General features: G+C 38.1%; 3 protein-coding genes across 5 annotated transcripts; 1 reads left to right on the top strand and 2 right to left on the bottom strand.

The window, feature by feature from the left end:
- The first annotated feature begins 9,631 nt into the window (after nt 1-9,631).
- On the top strand, nt 9,632-17,069 carry LOC110745954 (JmjC domain protein JMJ24). Of its 3 annotated transcripts, XM_088254481.1 has the most exons (15): nt 9,632-9,915; nt 11,126-11,203; nt 11,322-11,886; nt 12,236-12,366; nt 12,453-12,552; nt 12,682-12,814; nt 12,917-12,971; nt 13,310-13,997; nt 14,129-14,458; nt 14,867-15,298; nt 15,402-15,474; nt 15,880-15,965; nt 16,156-16,302; nt 16,445-16,515; nt 16,731-17,069. In XM_088254481.1, exons 3-15 carry the CDS (start codon nt 11,377-11,379, stop codon nt 16,828-16,830), a joined length of 2,856 nt encoding a protein of 951 aa, XP_088110607.1. In that variant the 5' UTR covers nt 9,632-9,915; nt 11,126-11,203; nt 11,322-11,376; the 3' UTR covers nt 16,831-17,069. The 3 variants fall into 3 exon arrangements, with proteins under 3 accessions (XP_088110607.1, XP_021801814.2, XP_021801813.2); XM_021946122.2 differs by lacking the exon at nt 11,126-11,203 and having other exon boundaries at nt 9,633-9,915; nt 16,156-16,275; XM_021946121.2 differs by lacking the exon at nt 11,126-11,203 and having other exon boundaries at nt 9,633-9,915.
- Nucleotides 17,002-18,352, bottom strand: LOC110745956 (Photosystem II reaction center PsbP family protein). The gene is made up of 3 exons (XM_021946124.2): nt 17,958-18,352; nt 17,579-17,813; nt 17,002-17,499 (listed from the first exon to the last, which is right to left on the bottom strand). Exons 1-3 carry the CDS (start codon nt 18,271-18,273, stop codon nt 17,187-17,189), a joined length of 864 nt encoding a protein of 287 aa, XP_021801816.2. The 5' UTR covers nt 18,274-18,352; the 3' UTR covers nt 17,002-17,186.
- A 147-nt stretch (nt 18,353-18,499) lies between these two features.
- Nucleotides 18,500-21,377, bottom strand: LOC110745955 (protein indeterminate-domain 7). Its single transcript, XM_021946123.2, has 3 exons — nt 20,784-21,377; nt 19,799-20,195; nt 18,500-19,567 (listed from the first exon to the last, which is right to left on the bottom strand). The coding sequence occupies exons 1-3, from the start codon at nt 21,001-21,003 to the stop codon at nt 18,628-18,630; spliced, it is 1,557 nt and encodes a 518-aa protein (XP_021801815.1). The 5' UTR covers nt 21,004-21,377; the 3' UTR covers nt 18,500-18,627.
- Nucleotides 21,378-24,984: the final 3,607 nt, after the last annotated feature.

Below are 24,984 nucleotides of genomic sequence, written 5' to 3'. Positions count from 1 at the left end.
ACCCCATACAATCCTCAATCAAATGGTCAAGCTGAGGCCAGCAACAAGGTGATAAAAGGTTTCCTTTCGGAAATTGAAAGGTCTTGGGTTTCAATTTGCTTACCTCTACACCAATTTCGAGCAAACCAAATCGAGGGGGCAATGTTTGAGGGTGGTGAGAATTCACCAAACCTGGGTGCCTTTTGGAAATAGAGAATTGGTTGGGCATAAAAGAATAGAAGTCGGCCGGGGTGAGAGGCTTGAGATGCGGCCTGGGGTGTGGAAAAAATGCAGCCAATATTCTACTTGGTTGGGAGAGATCGGCCGGGTCTATCGCAAAATGCGGCCGGGTCTATTGTGAAATGCGGCCGGGTGTTGTTAGAATAATGCTGGAAGGAAAATGGCGGCCGGGTATATTAAAAGGAATCGCGGCCGAGACTTAGAGAGCTGAAGGTGCGGCTGGGCAGATCTGGAAGGCCTTGGAAGTGGCGGGGCAGGTTTGGAAAAATGAGGCCGGGCTCGGAATGGATTCATGCGGCCAGACTTTTTGTTGCCCAAGGAAATGTGCCCAGCTTTTCTCGAATAGATGCGGCCGGATACTTTGCTATTGATGCCCAGTTTTTGGCGGCCGAAAGACCACAAGTTTTTGGGCAGGAGTCTTGGGGGTTTTCGTGGAAGCTAGAATTTGTAGGTATTTGTGCAAAGTCGGCCGAAGGTTTTGAAGGTTTAAATCTAATATCATCCATATATATATATGAATTTAAAAAGCCCAAGTGGCTAACCTGGGCCACATATATATATAAAAGGATTCATGTTTTGTGCATGTAAAATTGCATATGCTATGCGGCCAACTTCAATAACCGGGGTCCCACATGTGTAAATTAATATGTGAATATATATATATATAAAGTGAATGAACGTGTGGAGGTGGGATAGTTCACCCAGGCACCTTGGAAAAATGCGGTCGAGTTCTTGGACAAAGGTGGGCGGAAATTAGTAAGACATATGTCCATCATGCGGCCGACAAGGTATGGCCATATAAACAAAAAAATAGAGAATTCCTTTGCCAACAGGTTCTCAACCAATGCTAGAATTTCCAAATATTTGGATAATTCATCATGCGGCCGATATCAAATATTTGGAGTTCACATGCCACTTCATGTTGGTGGGAGTCTTAATCAAGTCCAAAGCTCAGCCTACAAGTTCCAGCAGATGTTTTCCTACAAGTGGCGGAGTTTAAAGACAGGAAGACATAAATATTGGGAAGATTTCCAAGACATCGGGTAGTTCATGCATGGAGCTCCGGAAAGCATTAATATTGGGAAGATTTCCAAGACATCGGGTAGTTCGCGCCTAGAGCTCCGGAAGACATTAACATCAGGAGGATTTTCAAGACAAATGAGTTTGATGGCCAAACTCATGAGCTGAAGGATCTCTATAAATAGGTCATCAGAAGAAGATAGAAGGACCTCCGACTCAACACACAAAATCTATCTTTTTATCCTGTACTTTTCAATTCATAGTCTAGAATTTTATCTTTCAAGTTTTTCAGATTATCCAAGTTCTTCGTTTTCCTAGTGTAAGCTTACATTCTTGCAATTTAATTTCAATTGTCTTTACATTCAAGTTTAATTCAAGTCTTTATCGCTTTAATCTATTTATCGCATTTACATTTCTGTCATTTCGTTTATCGCACTTACATTTCTGTCATTTCTTTTATTGCATTTACATTCATTACACTTACCACAAAAATCCTAAAAATAGTCATACAAAGCTCAATCATCCTTGACCTCAAGGAAGAAAAAGAACCTAGGCCAAGAGGAGGTTCCTTGCTCGGTCGATCAATCGTTTGATCAAGAAGTCAGAAGCGCAAACACACTCACACAATCTTTCCATCCAAGCCATCAAGTGGCTTGGTGGTGGCACGCCTACGCATCTCAAGAGAAGAAGGACCAAAAACTCCTTCCGTCGGCCTACCCGGCCGAAAAGAGGGAAACAGATACCTATCCATTCGAAATAACCTCTGAACTAATCCCACCTTTGCTCGATGTAAAACCAAAGCTACCCAACCAATGGCATTATCAAATCCTTAAATAAAAACTCATTAAAAATGCATGTGGTTGACTTTTCAGTATAAAATATATTAGTATTTACTTGTTATACAATGTAATTAGGTCATATTTGAACCGACTTAGTTTGTTTGACACACTTCTATAAATGTACTGTGTTTTGTTGTTATAATTAATAAAATTATTATTTTTTCTTTTTGGAGCTCGCTTTTTCTTTACCTTATTATGTAATTCATGATTATTTTCCATTGGGTTGTATTCCTACTTCGCTTCATAGCTTTGTGTTTCCTTAATTCTATCCACAAATTTCTAGATGTGGTCAGCATTGCAATGGTGCAAAACATTTACTAATAGGGAATTTGAATGTCCTCAAGCCACTTAATTGGGATCAGTCAAAATAGGCAAAGTGAAAAGGACAAATATCAAATACAGATAAGGCTTAGCGGCATCAGATTATTAAAAGATACCAAACTACTTAGTGGGGGCATGATGTCCTTGTGGGTCGTCTTCCTTCATATGTGCCTGCATCATTGAAGCAACTCCCTCATTTCCATGGCAAGATCATCTTCTTCCTCTTCCTTCTCGGACCATGGGAGACAATAGCTCCTCTTTGTCCCCTTCCTTCAACATCAATAGCTCCTGCAACTTCTCTCTACTAATTCCAAGAGCGCGTTGCATTCTCCTTGTCCGTGTTTCAAGTATTGGAAGCAGTTGTTTCTCCAACTCAAGCACAACTCGTGCTCGTATTTGCTCATTTGTTAGTTGAACATCATTTTTGATATACATATGAAAGTCCCAACCTATGGGTGCAAAAACCTTATTTTGCACATATATGTAAGATTCGGGACCCATCCCTTGTATGCTAATAAGCAGAACTCCCACTTGAAGAAGGCTCTGCTCCTTAAAGATCAGGTAGTCTCTGTCAAGTGGCCTATTAAGCACAAATTTACAGCCCAATTGTACATTTGGGGCTAAATGAGGGGATATCCTCAAAGGGTATTGTTGGTATATCAACACCTTTGAATGAACACACAAACAATAACAATTTTATATAATTAAGTTTGATTGATATAACATTATTCTTCATGCCACAATATAATTAAGTTTCTCCAAATCAAAGATGGCTACTTGGGTAGTTGGTTCATGATGATGGGGATTTTAAGTTTCTATATATGCTTTTGATTCGGTCAGTGATATTGTATTTAATTGGTAACGTTGCTGTTTAGTTCATCTCATGTTGTTTTTTGTTACAAAATACGCAATTCATTGTGCTTTACCTTTACATATATATGGTATGTGGGCTACAGATAGTTTTAGTTGTTTGTTCAAAATGGGTTATATATGAACTCTTACATGCCCTTGCCCTTGTCAAGTAGTGGTTGAAATGCATTCCTAATAGCAACAGCTGGTTGGTGTGGCCAAATTACTTTAAGTACTCATGCAACATGCTAATGCATCCATGTTTACGGATGTATGAGACAACTAATTATCCACCAAAGCGATCAAAAGATGTAATAAATATCCACTACAACATTGTTTGCAAATATGATATCTCTACAATTCCATACACTAAAGATTCATATGTTCTTTCTACATAACAGCTCAATAGTGTGCAACTATTTCATCGCTTTGAGAAAACCACCAAGATCCACATGGACATGGACATGAACACCACGATTTTGAAGCCAGAGCTTTCCCATAAGCTTTGTCGTTCAGCAGCCTGAAGCTCCATGATCACCCGCTGTAACTTATCTCTCAGCTCTTTCAAAGCTTTTATCTTTTCGCTCACCCCTTGTCACAATGAATATATCGTTGCAGTAAAAAATTGATTGATAAAGACCTAATTGAAACCACAGTAAGTCTATTGGCGACGGCCCGGATACTCTCACTAAAGCCTTATTGATATGCTGGCAAATTTAGAATGCTTAAAACAAATGTGTTTTCCAAAATGTTTCTCCACATCCCGTGAGGGTTCTAAATGTTGTTGGTCAAATTGGTATGGATTACTAGAAACTAAATTTCAAGTCTTCCTCTAGATTGCAGTACGTGAATGACATTAAATTGGAGCCTCCTCCCATGAACTGGGTTAAAATTACTTTTGATGGTTATGTTCGCTATAACAAGGCTGCTACTGGATTTATTGTTCGAGATTTGAATGGGGATGTGTTGCTAGTAGATGCTAAAAATGTTGGTCAAGCCTCTATAACTGTTGCGGAATGTCTTGCCTTGCGAGACATCCTTGCACATGCAGTCCATAATGGTTGGCTTAAGGTTTTTGTGGAAGGAGACTCTAAACTCGTTATTGACTGCATCAACAAGCACTATTCCTTGGGGTATTATGATGTTAGTTCAAGATATTTGGCTGCTAGCTTCGTCTTGTGAAGAAGTTTCTTTTAATCATGTCTTTAGAGAGACCAATTTTACTGAGGATGCTGTCGTTAATTTAGGCCATGACCTTTCCTCGTCCCATTTGTGGGAGCATGGTCTAACGCTGAACTGTTCATTTCCTTTTCATTTTGATTTGTTTAGACCTGCGCGCCATCGTGGTTTCTAGTTGTGATTGTTTTTATTTCTCTATAAAAAAAAATATGAGGATACCCAAATTTTAACATTCAAAATTGAGGGTTAGGAGAATGTTCTACTCCTACATGATCCACTTACTAAATTCACTACTCATATTTTGAAATATGCATATTTACATTGTTGAAAATTTTAATAAGGTGGTTATTGTTGTTAATATTATGTTAACTCGCAATTGTACGGGGCAATTAGTAGTATAGCAAGACAAGTACGAGGTCGTACCCACGAAGACTGAGAAGTTAAAACTAGTTATGTACTTAGATTACCAAATTCAAGAAAGTAGGAGGTTATGTCTAAAACAGAATTTAAAGTAAGAGTGGTTGTGATTGTTGAACAAAAGATGCAAAATGAAATTGCAAACAAAAACAAGTAAACAAATGTAACAAAGAGTGGTTTTAAGAGTTGGAAAATAGATTTGGAGACTAGGGCATTCGAATCACCATAACAATTCAATTCTGGGTTATAAGGAGTCAAGTAACAAGTCTAATTCATATTCAAAGATTGATTCTAGCTAAAGTATGATTAGGCCATGATGTCTAGTTCTAACCTTGTGTTCCTAATTCCCTAATTTGATCATTTGTTGTCTAACCTAAATTAAGCATTAGGAACCCATTAAGCATAGAAGAATAGTTTAAACAACCAAGCATGTATCTAATCCCTGTTGTCGAATGTCCATACATACTCTTCCTATTCATAGTTCAATTTGAATCAAAGCATGGTGTCTACTCTTGATTCAAACCAAGATAGCTAACATACAAGTTCTAATGGTGATCAATCATTCAAACAAGTATATTAAAGCATAATGAATAAAAAAAATATGAATCATGAATCGAACTTGAAACTCCAAACTTCAAACTTATAAACCCAGAATATTCATGTTAGGTTACATCGAAGCCCTAGTTATGAAATTAGCTGCTCATAATGGAAAAGAAACTTAGATAGAAATGAGAAAACATAAGGAATGCAATAAGAGTAGAAAAACCCCTTTTCTGAAGTTCTTGTGGTGTCCAAGACTTCTTCAAGTGCTTCTCCACGTCTAATGCTTATCCAAGAGTTTCCCCACGTCTAGAATGATGTATGATAGCTAGTAGATGATTTGGAATGAGGTTGGGTGAGTGGTGATGGCTAAGAAAGAGAAAATTCGTAGGGAAATGGAAGTGATGTTTTCTGGAGCTGTTTTGGTGATTTGGGGCAGTTTAGAGTATTGGGTTGATTGCTATAGTGTATGAGGTTGATGGGAGTGTATGATGATGATTTCTGGATGTGTTGATGGAATGATGGAAGTGTGGAGGATGGCTGAAGTGAATTTTGTAGCTTGAAGACTTCTCTATTTATAAGGCTAAGAGAGAGGAACATCATGATGAAATCCAACACCACAATTCCTCCTTTAATACAATCCATAACTCCCACTTTATCTTGTCTATGTTAGTGTGGTTGGAATCAATCACATCCCATACTTCTTTTGCTGCACCTCAAGCTTTCTTCACATGGGTGTTCAAAGGTGTTCAATTGTGGCTTCCTTTTGCTGCCAACTCATGTGGGTTTTCTTTTGGTTGCTGGAAATAAAAGATTCTTCTGAACCAGGCTTGGTGTAGGAATGCCTGAGATTTCAATATGTATCCAATGTGGCTCAAATTTGGATATGTCATAATAGACACCAATTGGAACAACTTGTATGAAGAATGCATTCCCATATGAGCAGTACAAGTGTACGTTTTGGGCCTTGCAAGTTGACTGCCGAAAAATAGACTGGAATGTATGGTGTGCATTTTGATGAGCCCACGGATTGGGCTTGACTTCATCAATTGATACGTTTTAGCAGTCCATCTTGTAGTTCAGAATCTCTTCTTTCCAACCACATATAAATTGGGCCAATAAAAGTTGGGAGGAGGAAGTTAAGGCCGAAACAAATTGCTAACTCAGTCTGCTCGTTTTTGCATCATTTTGCATCTTTTCCTATCCAAAGCCACCATTGCTACCTAAGGCCCAATGAACTGAATGATAAACAGAAAAGGGATTAAAAGCACAAGTTTAACTCAATAACATAACCAAATCATAAGCTAGAGGGGTGCAAACTGATATACAATTATGAACTGATCAGTTATATGCGCTTGCACACATGCAATGCCAAGCAAATAAGCAACACGCCACAATACAAGTTTAAGTGGGCCCAAGCCACACGAATAACTCGAGCCCATTTCTTTAGCCCAAATATGTGGGTAAGCATGAAATAGAGAAAAAGGTAGCCCTTTACCTTAGAAGATTGGCCCATCACCTTGGTAAAAAATAGTTCATCACTCTAAAAGGTTGGCTCATCCCCTTAGTGAAGTAGCCCATTACCTTAGGGAATGGGCCAAGTGACTTAGAAAAATTTGAAAGTCTCCAGCACATGGCTAGAGACAAAACCACGACAGAAAACCAAGGGATAGAGACTTGCACTGGCTGCCTGGTGTTGAGGCCCAAAAATCCAAGGACTAGGCCCATGCTTATCCTTGGACTAGCACAAATAATTAATCGCAAATAAAGCCCAATCGGGACATAAGAAAAATTGTAGGACTCACCTACACGAGCCGTGGGTCACATATCACGCCAAGCAAGCATGCCAAAAATGCGACGGCTTTATAAAATCACGCTCGTCAACCTATCTGATGTTATTCGATCCAAGCACGGCTTATCATGGCACAATAAAACTCAAGCCCAAGCACGATAAATAAGCACGCAATGCCGTCAAGCCATGCTACAAGCTCAAGTGGGCCCAAGCCACGTAATTACCCGGGGCTTGCTAAGAAGGTTGTGGCATGGATGGGTACGAGCACTCACAGGGCCCATTGAGGGACCAAGGAATGGAAGTTTTAGGCCACTTGAGAGCACTAAAACTCAAGCCCATTCCCTGGGCCCAAATACATGGGTTAGCATGAGAGAGAAAATGGGTCCAATGCCTTAGGAGAACATCCCATAGGCTGCTGTAGCACTTAGGCAAATCCATGATAGTTAGAATGCCCAAAAACAAATAAGCCACTTCCAGCAGCTTGACGAAAACATGCGGGCCGCTGAAAAAGAGAGCACCAATAACCCTAATACTATACACAAAGCCCAGCCCAACGTTTTATAAAAAATTCAGCCTCGAGCTCCACCCTTATCAGAACCCCAGGGTAGTCAACGAGGGACCATAGCCAGAACCAAAGGAAATTCATGTACGTAGAGGGAATACCCACCGGATAAAGGACTTCATCCATTCTCTCCTTTCCTTTGCGAGCTTCAGTTTGAAAACCAAGGGAAAAAGCAAGTGGCGCCTCACCCCCATGAAGAGACCTAGCTGTGCAGAAAACCTTGGAACTTAAAGGGGTTTGCGCTCCGGGGGAAGAAATTTCACCAAAAAGAGTGAATGGAGAGAAGTGAAGGAAAGTTGGGAATGGAAGATCGACCAAATTAGAGCCCTGAGCGCCTATAAAAGAGAGCTCCCTCTACCCAGGAACACACACCATTCCAGAGCAAGACCAAGCTTTGTCAAGCAAACTGGAATCTACCCCATCTTCTGCTCCCCTCGTTTCTCTCTGTTCTAAGATAGAAACCATCCTAATTCTCCCCTCTCCCGCTCTAAAACCTGTTTCTCTGAAAGAAATTCATGCTTCGATCTCTCTCTCTATCAAATTGCTAAACCTGTGAAAGCTTAGCTCCCATGCCACAAGCTCCTCACGCTAAGTCATCAACAAATTTAATACGTTTTTCTGGTCATTAGTGAAAAGAACCCAAACGTATTTTTCTAAGGCTTCGGCAAGTCTTTTAAAAATTCTTTTGGGAGTCTGGTACTTGAACTCAGGCTTCAGGAGGTTCTTTTTGTTCGTTTTCCTCTTACAGCACCCCAAGCCCATTCGTCAGGCTGCTGGAACAAAAAGACCCCTACACCTGGGAATCTCCAACATATGGCCAAAGACAAATCCTAACACAAGCCATCCAAAAAACCAAATGATACTTGAGCAAAACACCCTTTAGACCAGCGCTATTACCCACTCATTTCTCCCACCAGCTCTTGCAATAAAATGAAGGAGAAAAGAAGGAGAAAGAGTAGCCCAAAATAGGAGATGGTCGCAGGGACAACTACGAGAAGGCTCTAGAGCCTCCAAAAATCTTGTCTCTGTGTGTTTGGACTGAGAAGGATTTCCCAAAATAGGGATGAATCAAAGGAAGAGAAGAGAAGTGGAGGAGGAGACTTGGCTAATTTGGGAAGAACCAGCTACGGTTTCTTGAGAAGAAGGAGCTTCCAGCGCCTATAAAAGGAGGCACCTTCTACCCAGTAAAGCAACTCATCAAAGGCAAGCAAGAGCAAGCATCACCTCTCATCCTTGGAACCCTTCAATTTCGAGCTATATTCCTCCATCTCTTCCCATTTTTTCTTCCAACAAACCATTCCAAAGCCTGACGAAGCTTTCGTCAAGCTGCAGGAAAATTGCTCAAACCACCCACTTTTCTTCCCTCATCTCTTCCTCTCTTCCCTCAACAAATCCTCCCAAAAACTCTCTCTTCCCCTTACTTTGAGCCTCTGGTTCTCATAGAAAATCCAAGTCTTCTTTCTCTCATGCTAAACTCACGAATGCTCAGCTCTCATGCCACAAGCTTCACATGTCAAGCCATAATATTTATCTGTAAGCAACTGTTGGTTTTGTTGGTGAAGGAAGCCAAGGTGTTTCCTAAGGCTCCACGAACCTTTCTAATCACTCTTGGGGCTTGATTCTTGAACTCAGACACAGGGGCAATTCCAGTTATTTACTCTTTACAACAGCCCAGGCCCATCTATAACTGTCAGAACGAAAAAGCCCCTACAATCCTTAACTCGAAAAATCAATAATATCCTCAATATTTCATCGATATTATCGATATTTTAGACTATTTGTAAACGAGAGGAATTTCATTATAAAAATTGGGAACCAAACTTTAAAAAAAAAAAAAAGCAATTTAACAGACTTTGAACTTATTAGTAAAAATAATAATAATAATAATAAAGAGCTCTGAGTTTCTGGTTAAGTTTCGCAGATGTCGGAAAATAGCCGGAGGAGCAAAAAGAGAAAAGAGAAGATACAGGTTAAAAGGAAATTAGAGCCAAACAGAGATAGAGAGAGAGAGGGGTGCCCGCCTAATTGGTTTTCGACTATTTATACAGAGAGAGCGCGAGAGTCACTGTCTCCTCCCATTGAAATTCAATTTTTTTATTAATTATACACGCTGGTTTTTTCTGCTTCACTGCGTTCGTCTACTACCGTCTCAATGAAACCCTAGTTTCAGCCTCCAGGTACTTTCTCTCTCTATAAATACACATACAAGTGTATATAAACGTTCTTTATGCTGAAAATTCTCCTGCTATGGATCTGATTTTGCTTGGAATTTGAGCTCAAAGAATTCTGTCGTTCAAGTAAGAAGAAACTAGGTTGTTTTATTGATTTGCTCTGGCTATTTGTTTGATCACAGATTCCTACTTAGTTCTTCTTTTTTTGTTGTATTTTTATTTTATTGTTTGATAGCATCCGAATGGGTTTTAGAGTATCGTTGAGAACAAACGCACAATTCAACTTGCATGTGCTAATAGCTTATGGTGCTTTTTAAAATTGATCGAAAGCAAACTTCAAGGTAGAGAGCAGTGGCGGATCCAGGATTCGAGATCCGACTGGGCGAAATTTACATTAAAAACTGAATGTTATGAGTGAATCTCATTAATAAACATAAAAATATACACCTAGTAGGAGGACATAATAAGCCTTACCCTCAAATGCATCTCTATACATAAATAAAAGTTTAGCAAAAAAAAAAACTATTCTTTTTCTTTAAAAAAAAAAATTCCAACAAATTCTTTGTTTTCTTGGGGTTCGGATTGTGATCCGACATAACAAAAGATAACTTATTTAATCCAACATCCCAACAAAAAATCAAATAAATTCTCATAATAACATCAATGCCTTTGATCAAACTTAACATACCAACAAAAAATCAAACATCTCAACAATACCAATATCAAATCAAACATCTCAACAAAATTCCAAAAATCAAATACTTAATTAATTTCAACAAAGTTAGCAAATTATAATTCATTCTTAAGTAAACACTAGAATAGATTAGAACACATAATTCTAAACTATTTAAAATATATTAGATTCAATGTTGTTATATACAACATCTTAAAATTTGGGGTTAGATAATTAAAGAAGAGAGAAATTTTAGGTTATGCATACATGTGGGTTGCTTTTTGGGTGGGCATAGGTTTGTATGTTTCACATGAGTTGGCCTATTATATATGGGTATATTTTATTTTTGAAAATTTTGGGGTAGGCAGCTGCCTACCTTGCCCTAGGCGTAGGACCGCCCCTGGTAGAGAGGGAGATAGCCTTTTCCCCCTCTAATTATACTCTGGCATCAATTTTATTGCTTAGCCCTTAACTCAAACAGATGTACTATATTTCAATAGATTGTACTAGAATTCATGGAACCTATTGTTTTGGAGTTCTTAGGCACCATGGCTTCCACTACAGCAATGCTAATATCTCTGTTAGTTGACGAACCTTGTTGCGAGCTAGTCTGCCTCAAATGTTGGTGGTTGTTCATTGTTTATGGTTTTCTAATTCTTTGGAGTCTGAGTCACTCTTTTACGGCATTACATTGTTCTGTATTATGTTTGCCATTAAGTTTTAAGGGGCTTGTTTACAGGTGGATCTTCCTAGCATAGGAAGCAGTGTCAAATAAGTGTTAAGAGTTCACTATAATGGATCAACCACGTTCCGGTAATGGTGAGGAAAATGTTGGGATTCCGGATGATTTGCGATGCAAGAGATCAGATGGAAAACAGTGGAGGTGTACCGCCATGTCTATGCCAGATAAAACCGTGTGTGAAAAACATTATATCCAGGCAAAGAAGAGAGCAGCTAATTCTGCAATGCGAGCTAATTTGAAAAAAGCCAAGAGGAAATCGTTAGGTGAAACTGAAATTTACTTGGAGAGTAAGAGTGATGATTTTGATGTACCGCTTGCAAGCATGAAATCACAGGATAAAAAGTACATGGAGAAGGTATCAAAAAATCATTTTCGCTATTCACCTGAGTCACCACCTACGAGGGGTCTATCCATGCGGAATCCTCCAAAACCAAATGATGAGAGAGACTTGGAGCAGTATGAGGAAAGTTGGAGGTCTTATAAGTCACCACCTGTTTCTGCATTGGAATCATCCAGGAACAGACCACAGAGGAGTTTTGATGCTAATGCTATGACAGTATCGGTATGTTGGTTTTGCAATGTCTGAGCTGCATCTTTTAGTATTATGATTACTATTGCTGATGCGGCTGTCATTGTTGCTTTTGTTGATAAATAGAGCTTCTTCCTGTACAGGGTAATAACACTCTGTAAGAGAATTGTGCCTAAAAAGTCAACATACATTAACATCAAATGTAGGGATTCAAGAGCCAGGACTGAAGCATACCATTCACTCTGTGTGAAAGATATATTGCAATCTTGGGTCAAAAGCTGTAGTCCGTATATCTTTAGTGTAGCTGTATATTTAGAAAATAAAAGTTTGAAATTGGATAATCTCTACTCATATGTTTTCTCATACTGAGGCAAATGTGCAGGAAGGCTCAGAATCCTCAGAAGAAACTGGTGGCCAAACTTGCCATCAGTGTCGGAGGAATGATAGAGACACAGTCATTTGGTGCCTCAGGTGTGATAGAAGAGGATACTGTGACAGCTGTATATCAACATGGTGAGGTTGAGTCTCCTTAAAAAGACACATATGTTTAAGTAATTAAGTTTCATGGCCGTATTTTGTATTCATGTTTTCACTGTTAGGTACTCGGACATCCCTTTAGAAGATATTCAGAGGTCTTGTCCTGCATGTCGTGGTACTTGTAATTGCAGAGTGTGCCTGCGTAGAGATAATTTGGTAAAGGTAATTCATATAAAGAGTCTTCTACAAGTTACATCGTTAAGTTTAAATCTTTTGAGAAACTTATGGCTAATTTTCTAGCGTACAATCAGCTTATGGTGAATGAGTAAGTCTGATGTTTCTGTTATGCAGGTAAGGATAAGAGAGATCCCTGTTCTAGACAAGTTGCAATATCTCCACCGCCTGCTGTCTTCAGTACTTCCTATAGTTAAGCAAATCCATCAAGAACAGTGCTTTGAAGTAGAGCTGGAAAAAAAGCTTCGTGGTAAGATGCTCTAATATCTTCATGGTACTTTGAATACAATATATTTGCATGTCATTTGTACATTGTTTGACCATTTTGTTTGTATCTATATATATTTTGCAGGAACCGATATAGATCTTGTCCGGACAAAATTGAATGCAGATGAGCAGATGTGCTGGTATTTTAATTAGTTTACCCCTTCATATTGTATAGTAAAGTTCTTAATATCCAGAAAGTATAATAAACAAATAAATATTTTAAATTGTCCATGTCAAAATTCAGACAGGCCTACCCACATGTTGTCCTACAGAGTTCAGCCATGTTTGTCATAATTAAACTGATCCAAAAAGATTCTCCTGAAACTGAAGGAACTTTTGATGTTTCTGTAGATTCTTAGGTTATTACTTTTTTTGGGGACTTGTCTGCAATCTGAGGTCTGTTTATTGCAGATCTGTACTGTCACAAATATTTGCTGCCTGTTCTAAAGAACATTTCGTTTGACGTGTTTTCATGCAGCAATTTCTGTAGGATTCCCATTATTGATTATCATTGGCACTGTTCCAATTGTGCGTATGATGTATGCCTTAACTGTTGTCGAGATCTTCGAGAAGCATCTATGCCTGGCGTTGAAGGAGAAGTGGAAGATAACCAGATTAGTGAGAAAAGTCAAGAAAAAGAAACCAAGTTGGAGCAACCAAAACTGTCTAAAGTTAGACTAAATTTATCTGACAAGTTTTCTGACTGGAAAGCCAACAGTGACGGAAGTATTCCTTGCCCTCCAAAGGAGTTTGGTGGCTGTGGTTATTCATCGTTGAATTTAAGCCGCATCTTTAAGATGAACTGGGTTGCAAAACTTGTCAAAAATGCAGAGGAGATGGTCAGTGGCTGTAGGGTTAATGATGCTGTCAGCGTAGAGAATTTTGGGCATGATGATCCAAGAATTTTCCAGTTTGCTCATAGAGAGGACAACAATAATTTTTTGTACTGCCCTTCATCTGAAGATCTTAAATCTGATGGAATTGACCATTTTAAAAGGCATTGGCTCAGGGGTGAGCCCATCATTGTTAAGCAGGTGTTTGATAGCTCATCAATTTCAAGCTGGGATCCGATGGTTATATGGAGAGGGATTCGGGAGACAGCAGATGAGAAATTGAAGGATGAGGACAGAATGGTGAAGGCCATAGATTGCTTTGACTGGTCTGAGGTTCGCTCCAAGTCCTTCAATTATGTATCAGCATTTTATAACCAATTCTTGTTCTAATGAATGATTTAGTTCATTTGGATTGTATTTATAATAATCCTAAAATATACCTCTGTGGTTTGACATGATGGCAGGTCGATGTTGAACTTGGTCAGTTCATCAAAGGGTACTCCGGGGGACGAATTAATGAAAATGGTTGCCCAGAAATGTTGAAATTAAAGGACTGGCCTTCTCCCAGCGCATCTGAAGAGTTCTTATTATATCAAAGACCTGAATTTATCAGCAAACTGCCTTTACTTGAGTATATTCACTCCAAGTTTGGTCTTTTAAATGTTGCTGCAAAATTGCCACACTATTCTCTGCAAAATGATGTTGGACCTAAGATTTTTATGTCTTATGGGACCTATGAGGAACTTAGTGGAGGCAACTCCGTGACCAATCTCCATTTCAATATGCGTGACATGGTTAGTTGTTCTCTGTTCTTGTTGATTTCTGGTCATTGATGTTGATAGTTGAGAATTGCTTAGTCAATTGTAGTTACCCTCTTGTTTTTGCTTAGCAATCATGACTGGTTTGTAATCATTATTTTGATGTAAGACGATTTAATATGTCCAACACATAGAGTGAAATGCATTTTTTCTCTCTTATACTATGTGTATCCATGTCAGAACTTTTACCAAAATAGTATGCAATTTGTGGATAATTTTAGGTGCAACATTATATTAAGGATTAAACTTATCAATTTTGCATCTTTGGAGTTGGAACGTTTTGTTATGGAATCGTAGATGAATATTTGGTTTCCATGTTTCATGAACTAATATTTCATCTGTATCAAATAAATAGATCTTCACCTGTTGAGCTGCTATGGTCAGGTATATCTGCTGGTGCATGCATGTGAGGTGAAGCCAAAAGGTTTGCAGAAGACAAAGATTGAGAGCACACAAAAATCCTTGGAGGAATCTGAAGTTAAAGAATCACCTGGGGATCTGAAAATGGGTTTGGGAGAAGATATGAATCCTGATCTATCACTTCTTAGTCAGAGTGTTGAGAATGATTATGGGGCAAGGTCGGATACAGATAAAGATGAGAGTGTGGCAGATCATGGGCATGAAACTACTCCAACTGTTGAAGGGGACACCAGAAGTTGTGAACTGTCAGAAAGAGAGGGTGGAGATGTCTCTGAAAAAACTCATATGGGAGTTCTTTGGGATGTTTTCCGTCGAAAGGATGTTCCAAAGTTGACTGAGTATCTGAGAATGCATTGGAAAGAATTCGGGAAGCTCAACAGTGAAACAGATAATTTTGTAAGTTTATCTCATAAATATCATTACCTACCTTTCCTCAATTGAATCAACATAGTTGGCTCACATTTCATGCTCATAGCTGATCCTACATTTTGGATTTCAGGTAACGTGGCCCCTTTATGATGGAACATTGTTCCTGAATGGGTATCATAAAAGAAAACTGAAGGAAGAATTTGGTAAGGATGACTAACATTTTCCTCTTAATTATCTTGTGTGGAGAAAATGGTCTGAGTAGCCTGACTCCAATTCACATTCCTCTTTCCCCCCACCTCCTTATTTTCTAAGAAATTATTTTTGATCTTTAGAACTCCTACTCACATTTTCCACTGAGATGATCCCTAGGAAAAATGTTAGGGTGATAGTTATGCTAGTAGCTATCCACTGTGCCAATTTCTAGTGTACCATTTTGGTTTAATTAGCAGGACTCCTAAAATGTCTATAAGCAAAGTTGTAGTTGTGTATCGGGAATCTAGCTTTTTGAATAAACGATCTAGCCTCCATCTTCTGTACTACTCAGTTGAGACTTTTCAGCATTCAGGTTAAGTCTGAGCTTTTTTTTTTCTTTTTCTTTTTAATATCAGGAATTGAGCCATGGTCCTTTGAACAGCATTTGGGGCAAGCTGTTTTTATCCCTGCTGGATGCCCTTTTCAAGTCAGGAATCTTCAGGTAGTTTGCTTTGTGGCTAAATTAATATTTTTGAAGTGAAAATTTCGGAAATTCCAATGAAAATGTGAAGGGTTCAGATTAACTTGACAGAGTAATTTATTCAAATCTTGGGTTAGTATTATTTCTTGTGTGGGGGCTACCATTGTAATCTATAAAATTCATTTAATCTTTATGCATTTATCTTTTTCAGTCAACTGTTCAGCTGGGTCTTGATTTCTTATCTCCTGAAAGCCTCAGTGAGGCTGTAAGACTAGCTGATGAAATCCGCTGTCTTCCAAATGACCATGAAGCAAAGCTGCAAGTGTTGGAGGTTGGACAAGGGAAATTTTACTTAGAAGTATTCCGTGCCTTCCTTCTTTTTCTTTATTATATTCTATTAATTCTGGAAATGTTGTGCTCCCATCTTGTCTAATGGCCTAATCTAGGACTTCTTTAATTTGTTCGTATTATTCTGAATATTTGATTGGGTTCTAACGCAGGTAGGAAAGATATCACTTTATGCGGCAAGTTCAGCTATTAAGGAGATTCAGAAATTGGTACTTGATCCAAAGTAAGCAAATCAAACATCATATTCTTCTTATTGTTTGTATTTCAGCATTCTTGTTCCTTCAATTTCTATTAGGAAAAAGATAACTATAAAAAAGAACTTTGGCCACTTGCATTGTGTTCCAGTGGCATCAAGCTCTGTACATTCACCACTCCAACCTTCCAGTCTTTGTTTTTCCTTCTGTAAATATTTAAGGCCTTTTGGTTCTTCTGGTGCAGATTCGGCGCAGAGCTTGGATTTGAAGATCCAAATTTGACTGCAGCAGTTTCTGAGAATTTGGAGAAAATGACTAAGCGAAGACAGATCACTTGTACTTGAATCTATCTAAGTATCTCAGATTTAGAGAAAGGAAATCTCATTAGAGGGTTGACTAGATGCCTTGATGAGTTTTCAATGTATAAAATGTTCTAGGTTCAATATTGTAACTTCCTGCACAGACAAGTCACAATTTTAAAGCTGTCTGATTTTATTTGCTAATGCCTCATACCGTGAACAACATTGTAGCCTTTGTTCCATTAGTTAATGAAAAAATGATAGCAAATTATGCTATTAAGGCATTTGATTGGTTCCAGACGTTTCTTTTGTGTATTTTGATATTCCAATCGTCTCTGTATCATTGTACAAAACTAAAGTACACCCAGAACCAAAACCTTCTTATAGGCCGGCTTTTGATCTCAAGAGGTGAGACTAAACGATTCCGCAATTCTATGGAAGTCGGACTTCACCTCTGGCCATGCTGATTCCGGTGCCTGAGCATTAAGAGTAAATAACCGACCACCACGAGCACAGCATACGGCGATGTTATGCCGATGAAACAAGGGGCTCTCAACTCTGAATTCAAGCTCATAGTACTTAATATTTCTTAAACTATCTTCTCTCAAATTTGTTCTTATCAAAGTTCCCTTCACATCAGGGCGCTTGCCAGATCCCGTGACAGTCCTAACCACAGCTTCCCCTACCTCTTTTGGTCCTCCGAATGCTTCAATTCTACACAAACAAAGGTACTTGTTTACTTTAACATAACGAGACTTTTATGGTTTGCCATAAACTTTATTCACTTGCTTACTTGAAATCAAGAGGAACTGGGGACACAATGACACTAACGTTGAGTTCGCCAGTAGTGGCCGGCGGGCCGAATGCCACGACAGGTTCACTAACATTTCCACGGCGTCCAGTATCAGCCCTGGATTTGGTATTAATGTTTAAAGGAGGAGGGTCAAGTGATCTTTCAAATTCCTTTTTCTCAGCTGCTCGATATAATAATGTTTGATCTCCAACCCAACTTGCTGGGTATATAAATTCTGTCACGTCCAAAATATGCAACGAATAAGAATAAGTTCAGCAAATTTATCTAACACAAAATTATATCAAACATGATATAATAATAATAATAATAATAATAATAATAATAATAATAATAATAATAATAATAAGACAACACTAACCAAATCCTTCATTTGTGTCGATGCACCTGCTGTACCCTCCTATTGGATAAAGCACATCCAGCTTAAGACTCCTACTACTTTCTGGCGACAACCCCAGAAGAAAACTTGTGGTTCCTACAAAATTGGCACCAAGGACAACCAACGAAGCTGACCCTAAACCAACAAGAAGCCGCCGCCTAAAGCCGGACTCTAGCGGTGCAAATTGGTCTGCCAGAGGCCTTTCTTTCCAGTCGCCGCCGGAGGATTGTATGGTGATGCGTCTCTGGTTGAAGCATACATGTTTGCATGCATGAAAGTAGTGTGGCAATGCCGGCATTTTTTATCTTTTGTTGAAGCACTACTAGTTCAAGCCATATATATCCAACCAAACGAGTGGTGGTGGTAGCGAGTACTAGTACGACATGTCGTAAAAATAGTGGATTTCAGCACCGACTCTTCTTTTCAGTCAAACAGCACCTCGTTTTAAACACGCGTCTTCTCATGGTGAATAACACTTTTACCCACATGTCGCACGTTAAAAACTTTTACCCACATAGATGAAATGCTTTAGAAAGAAGATCAAAACAGTTCATTTCTGTTTGATGAAACTGAAAAATTACCACTGGATCTCATAACATCTGAAATTCTAGTACAAAATTTTAAAGCTAACACTATTCTTCACGCTGGCTTCTCAATTAAACCTTTGCATTCTTAGGTGATCATCATCAATTCCTCCGAACCCCAACTGGTCTTGCTGCTGCTGCTGCTGGTCATGTTGCTGTTTTTGTTGACCATGAAAATCTTCTGGTCTATTGACATTTGTTGACCCTCCGATCCCCAAAAAGTCAACCGTCAACGTATCCCCTCCACTCACATTAGTACCCCTCAACCCAAGTTTACTTGAATTTCCATTATTGTCCTGCTCCATGTTCTTCAACAAGCCATTGTTTTGATGAGGATCGAATAAAAGCCCGCCATACATTCCCATTTGGGCATAATTATTAGCACCAAAAAAGGAGTTCTCTAATTGTGGACCAACATTGACATTATGATGATCTCTGTGCTGCATGAAGGGGTTCACATTGTACCCACCGGTAGTAGTTGTACCATATGTTGAGGGTGCCATGCTTGTGATTGTTGTACCGCTAGGGCTAGGGCTAGTGCTGCTCATGGTTGCACCCATTTGCGCAGCTTTCTGGAGCAGCTCCGTGGCGGACAAATGGCCTGATGAGCTGGGGATCAGGCCATGCCCGCGACTTAATTCGAAGAGCAGTGGTGATGGTGATGATGAAGAAGTGTTGTTGTTGTTGTTTAGGCTTCTTGGTAACATGTTTAAGGGTTTTGAGGACATTGGCAAGGGTTGTTGGGGCACCAAGGATAAAGGGATTTTGGTATCAAAATTATGGTTGAATTGATCAGATGTTGTGCTTGATCTTGTTGATGGATTGTTGGTGGTTTTGTTGCTGTTGTTGATGGAGGAAGGGCTGATGAGGTCGCTGTTGGAAACTTGACCTTGTAAGATTGGTGCTCCCATGTTAATATTGTTGGACATTAACACTCCTTGGTTTGCTGTGTTATTTTCTTCAGCTATGGCATCACAGAAAGCTCTGTGGGTGATAAAACTATCTCTTCTGCACAATATAGAGAACACCAACAATTGTCAATTTGAGTTCAGAGACCTCCTCCAACAAAATAGAAACTTACGTTGAGTATTAATTAAAAATCCGCCAAAGCAAAAAAAAAAAATCTAAATGTTCATGCATGCACAACATGCATATGAGTACAATTAAAAAAACCTATTAGAGTTGTTCAAATTGTAACAATTAAAAAGACATATAGAATAATGTGGATATTAATTTTACCTGGAGAAGATTGTTCCACAGTCACATTTGTATTCTCTAGTACCACAGGTCTTTGAATGAGCTTTCCAGTCCGATTGCACCGCATACTTCTTGGAGCATTTGTCACATTTCCACTTTTTCTCACCATGCTTCCGGCAGAAGTGCTTCTTGATGCCGGTAAGATCCCCGAGTGCCCGGGACGGGTCGTGGTGGACGCAAGAGGGTTCGGGGCAGACATAGACCCGCTTTATGATTTCAGTGCTTGTTCTTTGCTTAAGCTTCCATGGCAAGTTGTGGCCTCTTCTGTGTAATTGCAGGTTTTGGTCCCTTTGGAACCCCTTCTTGCAAATTTCGCACACAAATCGGTTGGTGGCCATCAGGGTCTTTGGTGATAAAGCAACCACTTCAGCACTTGGGTCTGCATATTTATATAGAATTTGAATTTCAAATGCACCGAAAAATGTGGGACATTTGATTAATTATAGATTGTCACGAGGGAAATTGTATCTGCTGGAAAAGATATGTTTTACTTGAAACAGTTAAACACAGAAAGAAAAGAAAAGAAAGTCGGGGGAGACCAGTCAAGGCAAAGCTAGCTAATAGTACTTTTACTACAATAATTGTAAAACAGCAAGCCAATAATTGAACCCTTTCAACTACTTAGACATCAATAATGCATAGTTCATGTTTTCTGACCCCATCATTTTCTCTTTGTCTGGAAAATAAAGAATCTACGGCTCTCCTTCATGAAAATCCAATCTGTTTGAAGAACTAATAAATAATTTCAATAAAGATATATGCAAGCATGCATATGTTGACAAAAGGGCTGGTAGAAATTAATTCAAAATAATTACAAGATAAGATTAAATTAAGCATGTGAACAGAAAAGCTCAATTATGCCTAGAGTTCTTACTAGCTTCTCCCCAACTTTCATTTAATTCAAAGAAAAAATGACATGAAACTAAAAAAAAACATTCAAAATGAAAAAAGAAAGCTTGAATTATACCTGGAGTTCCTGGTAGGTTTCTTTTCCTCTTTGGTTGGGGAGGTTGCTTTGGTTGAGTACCATTGCTATTGATATTTGGTGGTGTTGTTGAAAGGAAGGAATTTGAGCCATGAAAGTTTGCATGATTTAAAAGCTCTTGTTGTTGTTGCTGTTGAACTTCTTCTCCACCAGTATTTCCTGAAGAGAGACTCCCAGCCGCACTACCTGTGATAATTGACATTGGAGGAAGATACAGATAAAAAGGAAGCTAGATTTTTATTTCACTTGTTTGTCTTACTTCCAAAACTATATATCTCTCCTTTGTTTTCTTTCCCCACTAATCTTGTTCTTGGTGCTCTCTCTCTCTCTCTCTCTCTCTCTCTAAAGCAGCAAGACTACTAGTAAGATAACACTTGAAAATTAATTAAACTAAAGAAGAAGAGAAAAAAGGAACAGAAAAGATGGGATTTTGTTGCAAGTGGAGGAAGACAAAACCCAGAAAATTCTCCTTCAATTGTGGTGGAGAGAGTTCTTGTTGGCATAATATGAACACAAGAACCAGGTCTTCTTTGGCCTTGTATTGTAGTAATCTTTATAATAATATTATTTTTAGCTCAACTCACTCTTCTCTCTTTGATGTAGAGATGCCCCTAACTTTTTTGGGTTATGAATTATGATGATTTTGCCCTTCTTTACCCTTCCCTTTCTGCTCATTTTCAGAATTATTTCAATTTTTAAAGCTAATTACCACCCTTATTATATTTTGAAATTAAAAACAAAATAGTTAAGGCCGTTTGTTTAATAAAATTATTAATTATTAATTTAATTGTTTTCTTTAATTTATCCAGCGATTCACTAAAATCATATGCATACTGTCATTTTTCAAGAAAAAATAATATTAAAAAAGAGTTCCAAAACCTGATTTTAGGCAATTTTGTTATTATTTTATGCAATTTTTTTTTAACAATTTGGTCTATTTTTCAAATAATGCTGGCAGTGGCAGACAAGGGATTCTGGCCGAGACTTTGTCCGTTTGTGAGGAGAAATATTAATAAAGGAATTTTTGTTCCCAAAAAGTCACTTTCAAAGAGACAAAATCACAAGATTGCCACTGTACATTTAGCCGCCCTTAAGTGTGAACTGACCAAATTACCCTAACGGTCACGGGCTGGCGCAGCTGACGTGTCCTCCTTGAAAAGGACCCGACATCAACACAAAAATTCTTATATTCACGTGCACATGGTATGGTGTGGATCACAAGGCCAATTCACCCGGGGGCAATTTCATATTTCCCAAACAATTGAAGGGTCATTTTGGTCATTAAACCCGGCCTGCTTTCAAAGAGGATAGGAGAATGACGTGTCGTCAATTAATAGAAGATGGGAAAAGAAAAAAAAAAGTTTATAATTTCTCTCTTTAGTTCAGTTAGTCGACCTATGTATCCGTCCTCTTATATCCGAGTTCGATCTTCTTATCACCATACATTAAAATAGTAGTCTCTCTAATAGATATGCTTATGGATTGTTCTTCTTTTTATCTGAAAAAGAAAATATTGGCAATGACGAACCAAATCATGTGTGTAGATGAGCTCCATTTTCTGATTGAATAGTGCTTCATCTTTAAGGTTAAAAGTTACTCAAAATGTCGACCCCATAAGGAACAAATGTAAAAAAATAAAAAAAAGGCAGCCCGTGCTGCTTATGGACAAATCACAACCGTACGTTAGGAAAGTGCAATTCGGGTGCTTGCTGATGATGCGACTTTTGCATGGATATTAAGTTATATCTTCAATTGAATTATTTGTTTTTTGTTTTGTATTTGTATTTTGAAATTTGAAAGTGCATGCAGCCAAGCCAAAGCCAAGCCAACCATGCACACAAATACATACATGTGAGTCTCTCTGTTGGTCTGTGTACGTACGTACAATCTGATACATCACATGAAGACTGCCTTTGGCTTTGTCTACATCATATACTGTACATGCATCTCTGTGTTGTACGTTCCATATACTTCCAGTTACAGCTTACGTACAAATACAGTATCATTGCAGTTAACTAACAGTGATAATATTTGTACGCAAGAGCCGTCAAAAAAAGAAAATCAACTAAACAGATGTATACTACTTATATTAATCAAGGTTTGCCTAATCTTCTAATTAATTCTATTTTAATGGGTGGTTGAGATTAGATTATGACATAGCTAGGGATGAAATGGCCCTAATCAACAATTATTGTCATTAAATCTACGCTGATTAATTAGCTAGCGGTTGTATCTAGCTACCAGCAAGCTTGTCTTACATATTTGTTGGTTAGTAGTTTAATTTGTTTTTAATTATTAATTCTACCAAAACAAATTTATGTGTGTTTAAAGCTACCTAGATTAGCCAAAATAAAAATTAAAAAAAATCAACGCAAAAGTCAAAACTATATGTATCATATAATTCATATTTTATGCGCAAAGGGTCTTTGTCCCAATTGGACACAAACAAAAATAGATAATTATAAGCTACGTAGACGATCCAATCAGCCGATGAGAAACAAATTAAAAGGACAGAAGCTACGATAATCAGGCATGGCTGAGGTTTAAAATATTGGTTAAGAAATAATTAATAAGATACAGCAATTACAAAACGTCATGTAGTTTGTTGTAGTCTTCTTGCTCTCCGCTACTATACCATATGCTTTACTTCTTCTGAGAAATCAAGAAATGATTGGGGATATCGTCAACTATTCATGACGTTAATCAATAAGATAAAGCAATATAAAGTTTGTAGATAGAAAGAAAACAAAGGCAATGACCCAAGAGGAATTAATACCTATATTTGTACGACTTATAAAAACAGTCTTAGGTTAGGTCAGTTGATCAAGATAGTGTTTCCGTCCCCTTGCATTTGAGTTCGATCCCTCTTCTTTTAACATTAGAGAATATCATTTTGGCAATGACCCAAGTGGAGGCAAGGCAAGATGCATTTACCTCAGTTAAACACATCCATCGCGCCTCTGTCAAGATTGATCCGCAATCATTTAGGGAAAAGGTAGAATAGTTGAATAGTATAGGTACGTAATTTACCAAAATCCAAAAGCAAAAAGGTCAATTGTTAATCATGATTAATGTCTAGCATATAGCTAGTAAAAAGTAAAAATAATTGAGAAAAGACTACTCCTAGCTATTAGATTAACAATGATTAACATTGCTTCATCTGGTAATTAAAGTGATTAATCATACTGATTTGTGCACTCACATAAGCATTTGAAATTGTCACCGCCATTTCTAATATAATTTGAAACCCCAGTTTTTCCGGAGCCCAGCAATAATTTGAAAAGCGAAAGAGGCTTTTTCTGCTATTGCGATCGAGACAATAGTTGGAAAGCTACTTTCAAAACAGAACCCAAGATTTTGTTGTCTCACTAAGGGATGAATTAGAAAGTGGCCTGTGTCATCAAAAGACCAAAAGGTTTTCATCTATAAATATAAATATATATATATATATATACAAGAATGGTTGGTATAAATAGAGACTTGATTTGTTAAGATAATCAGCTACATAGAGAATAATGCTTATTCTTACCAAACAACACTTTCATAGTTATATATGTTATCAAACTGTACGAGAGAGACTTACGTTGTCGAAAACAAAGCGGTCGACACTGGGAGAACCAAACGGACTATATTTGAGGGAAAATCAGAATCACGCAATTTATAATTAGAGTGGTAACAAAGACAATTGCAACTTATATAAAAAATACATTTTCTTGGACAAATGAATTGGTGACCGACAACTAATGGGAAAAAACAGGTCACGAGTCTATTTGCAAGATCTGAAACAAATACTAAACATTGACATATTTTCCAACAACAAACCTATGAACATTAATGCATGGTTGGATTATTATCATTATATAGTAACATCACATGGGCCCAAAGCGTGGTTACTTGCAGGAATTACAATGGATGTCATTTGTCAATCACTTTAATTCTCAATCTCAAGCCTAGTCCTCTTCCCCTCCTCCTTGATCTTTCGAGGAAAATGTTGACATTTTGTTCTTAGCTTGAGAAACGTCCAATTTTTACATGTCCCGGAAATTTCAGATTCCAAATCTTGATTGTGATTGATTTTTATTTTTATTTTTCAATTCCCTGTTCATGAATTAAACTGTTTTATCTTGTTTACTTCTCTTGGCGCCAAAGGTGTCCATTTGGCGCCAAAAGGTATGGGCAAAGA

The sequence above is a fragment of the Prunus avium genome, chromosome 6 (genome assembly GCF_965620075.1).
Source record: "Prunus avium chromosome 6, drPruAviu1.hap1.1, whole genome shotgun sequence".
Classification (NCBI taxonomy): domain Eukaryota; kingdom Viridiplantae; phylum Streptophyta; class Magnoliopsida; order Rosales; family Rosaceae; genus Prunus; species Prunus avium.
The sequence above is the reverse complement of the archived record's forward strand: the minus strand, read 5'-3'. Positions and strand labels throughout refer to the sequence as shown.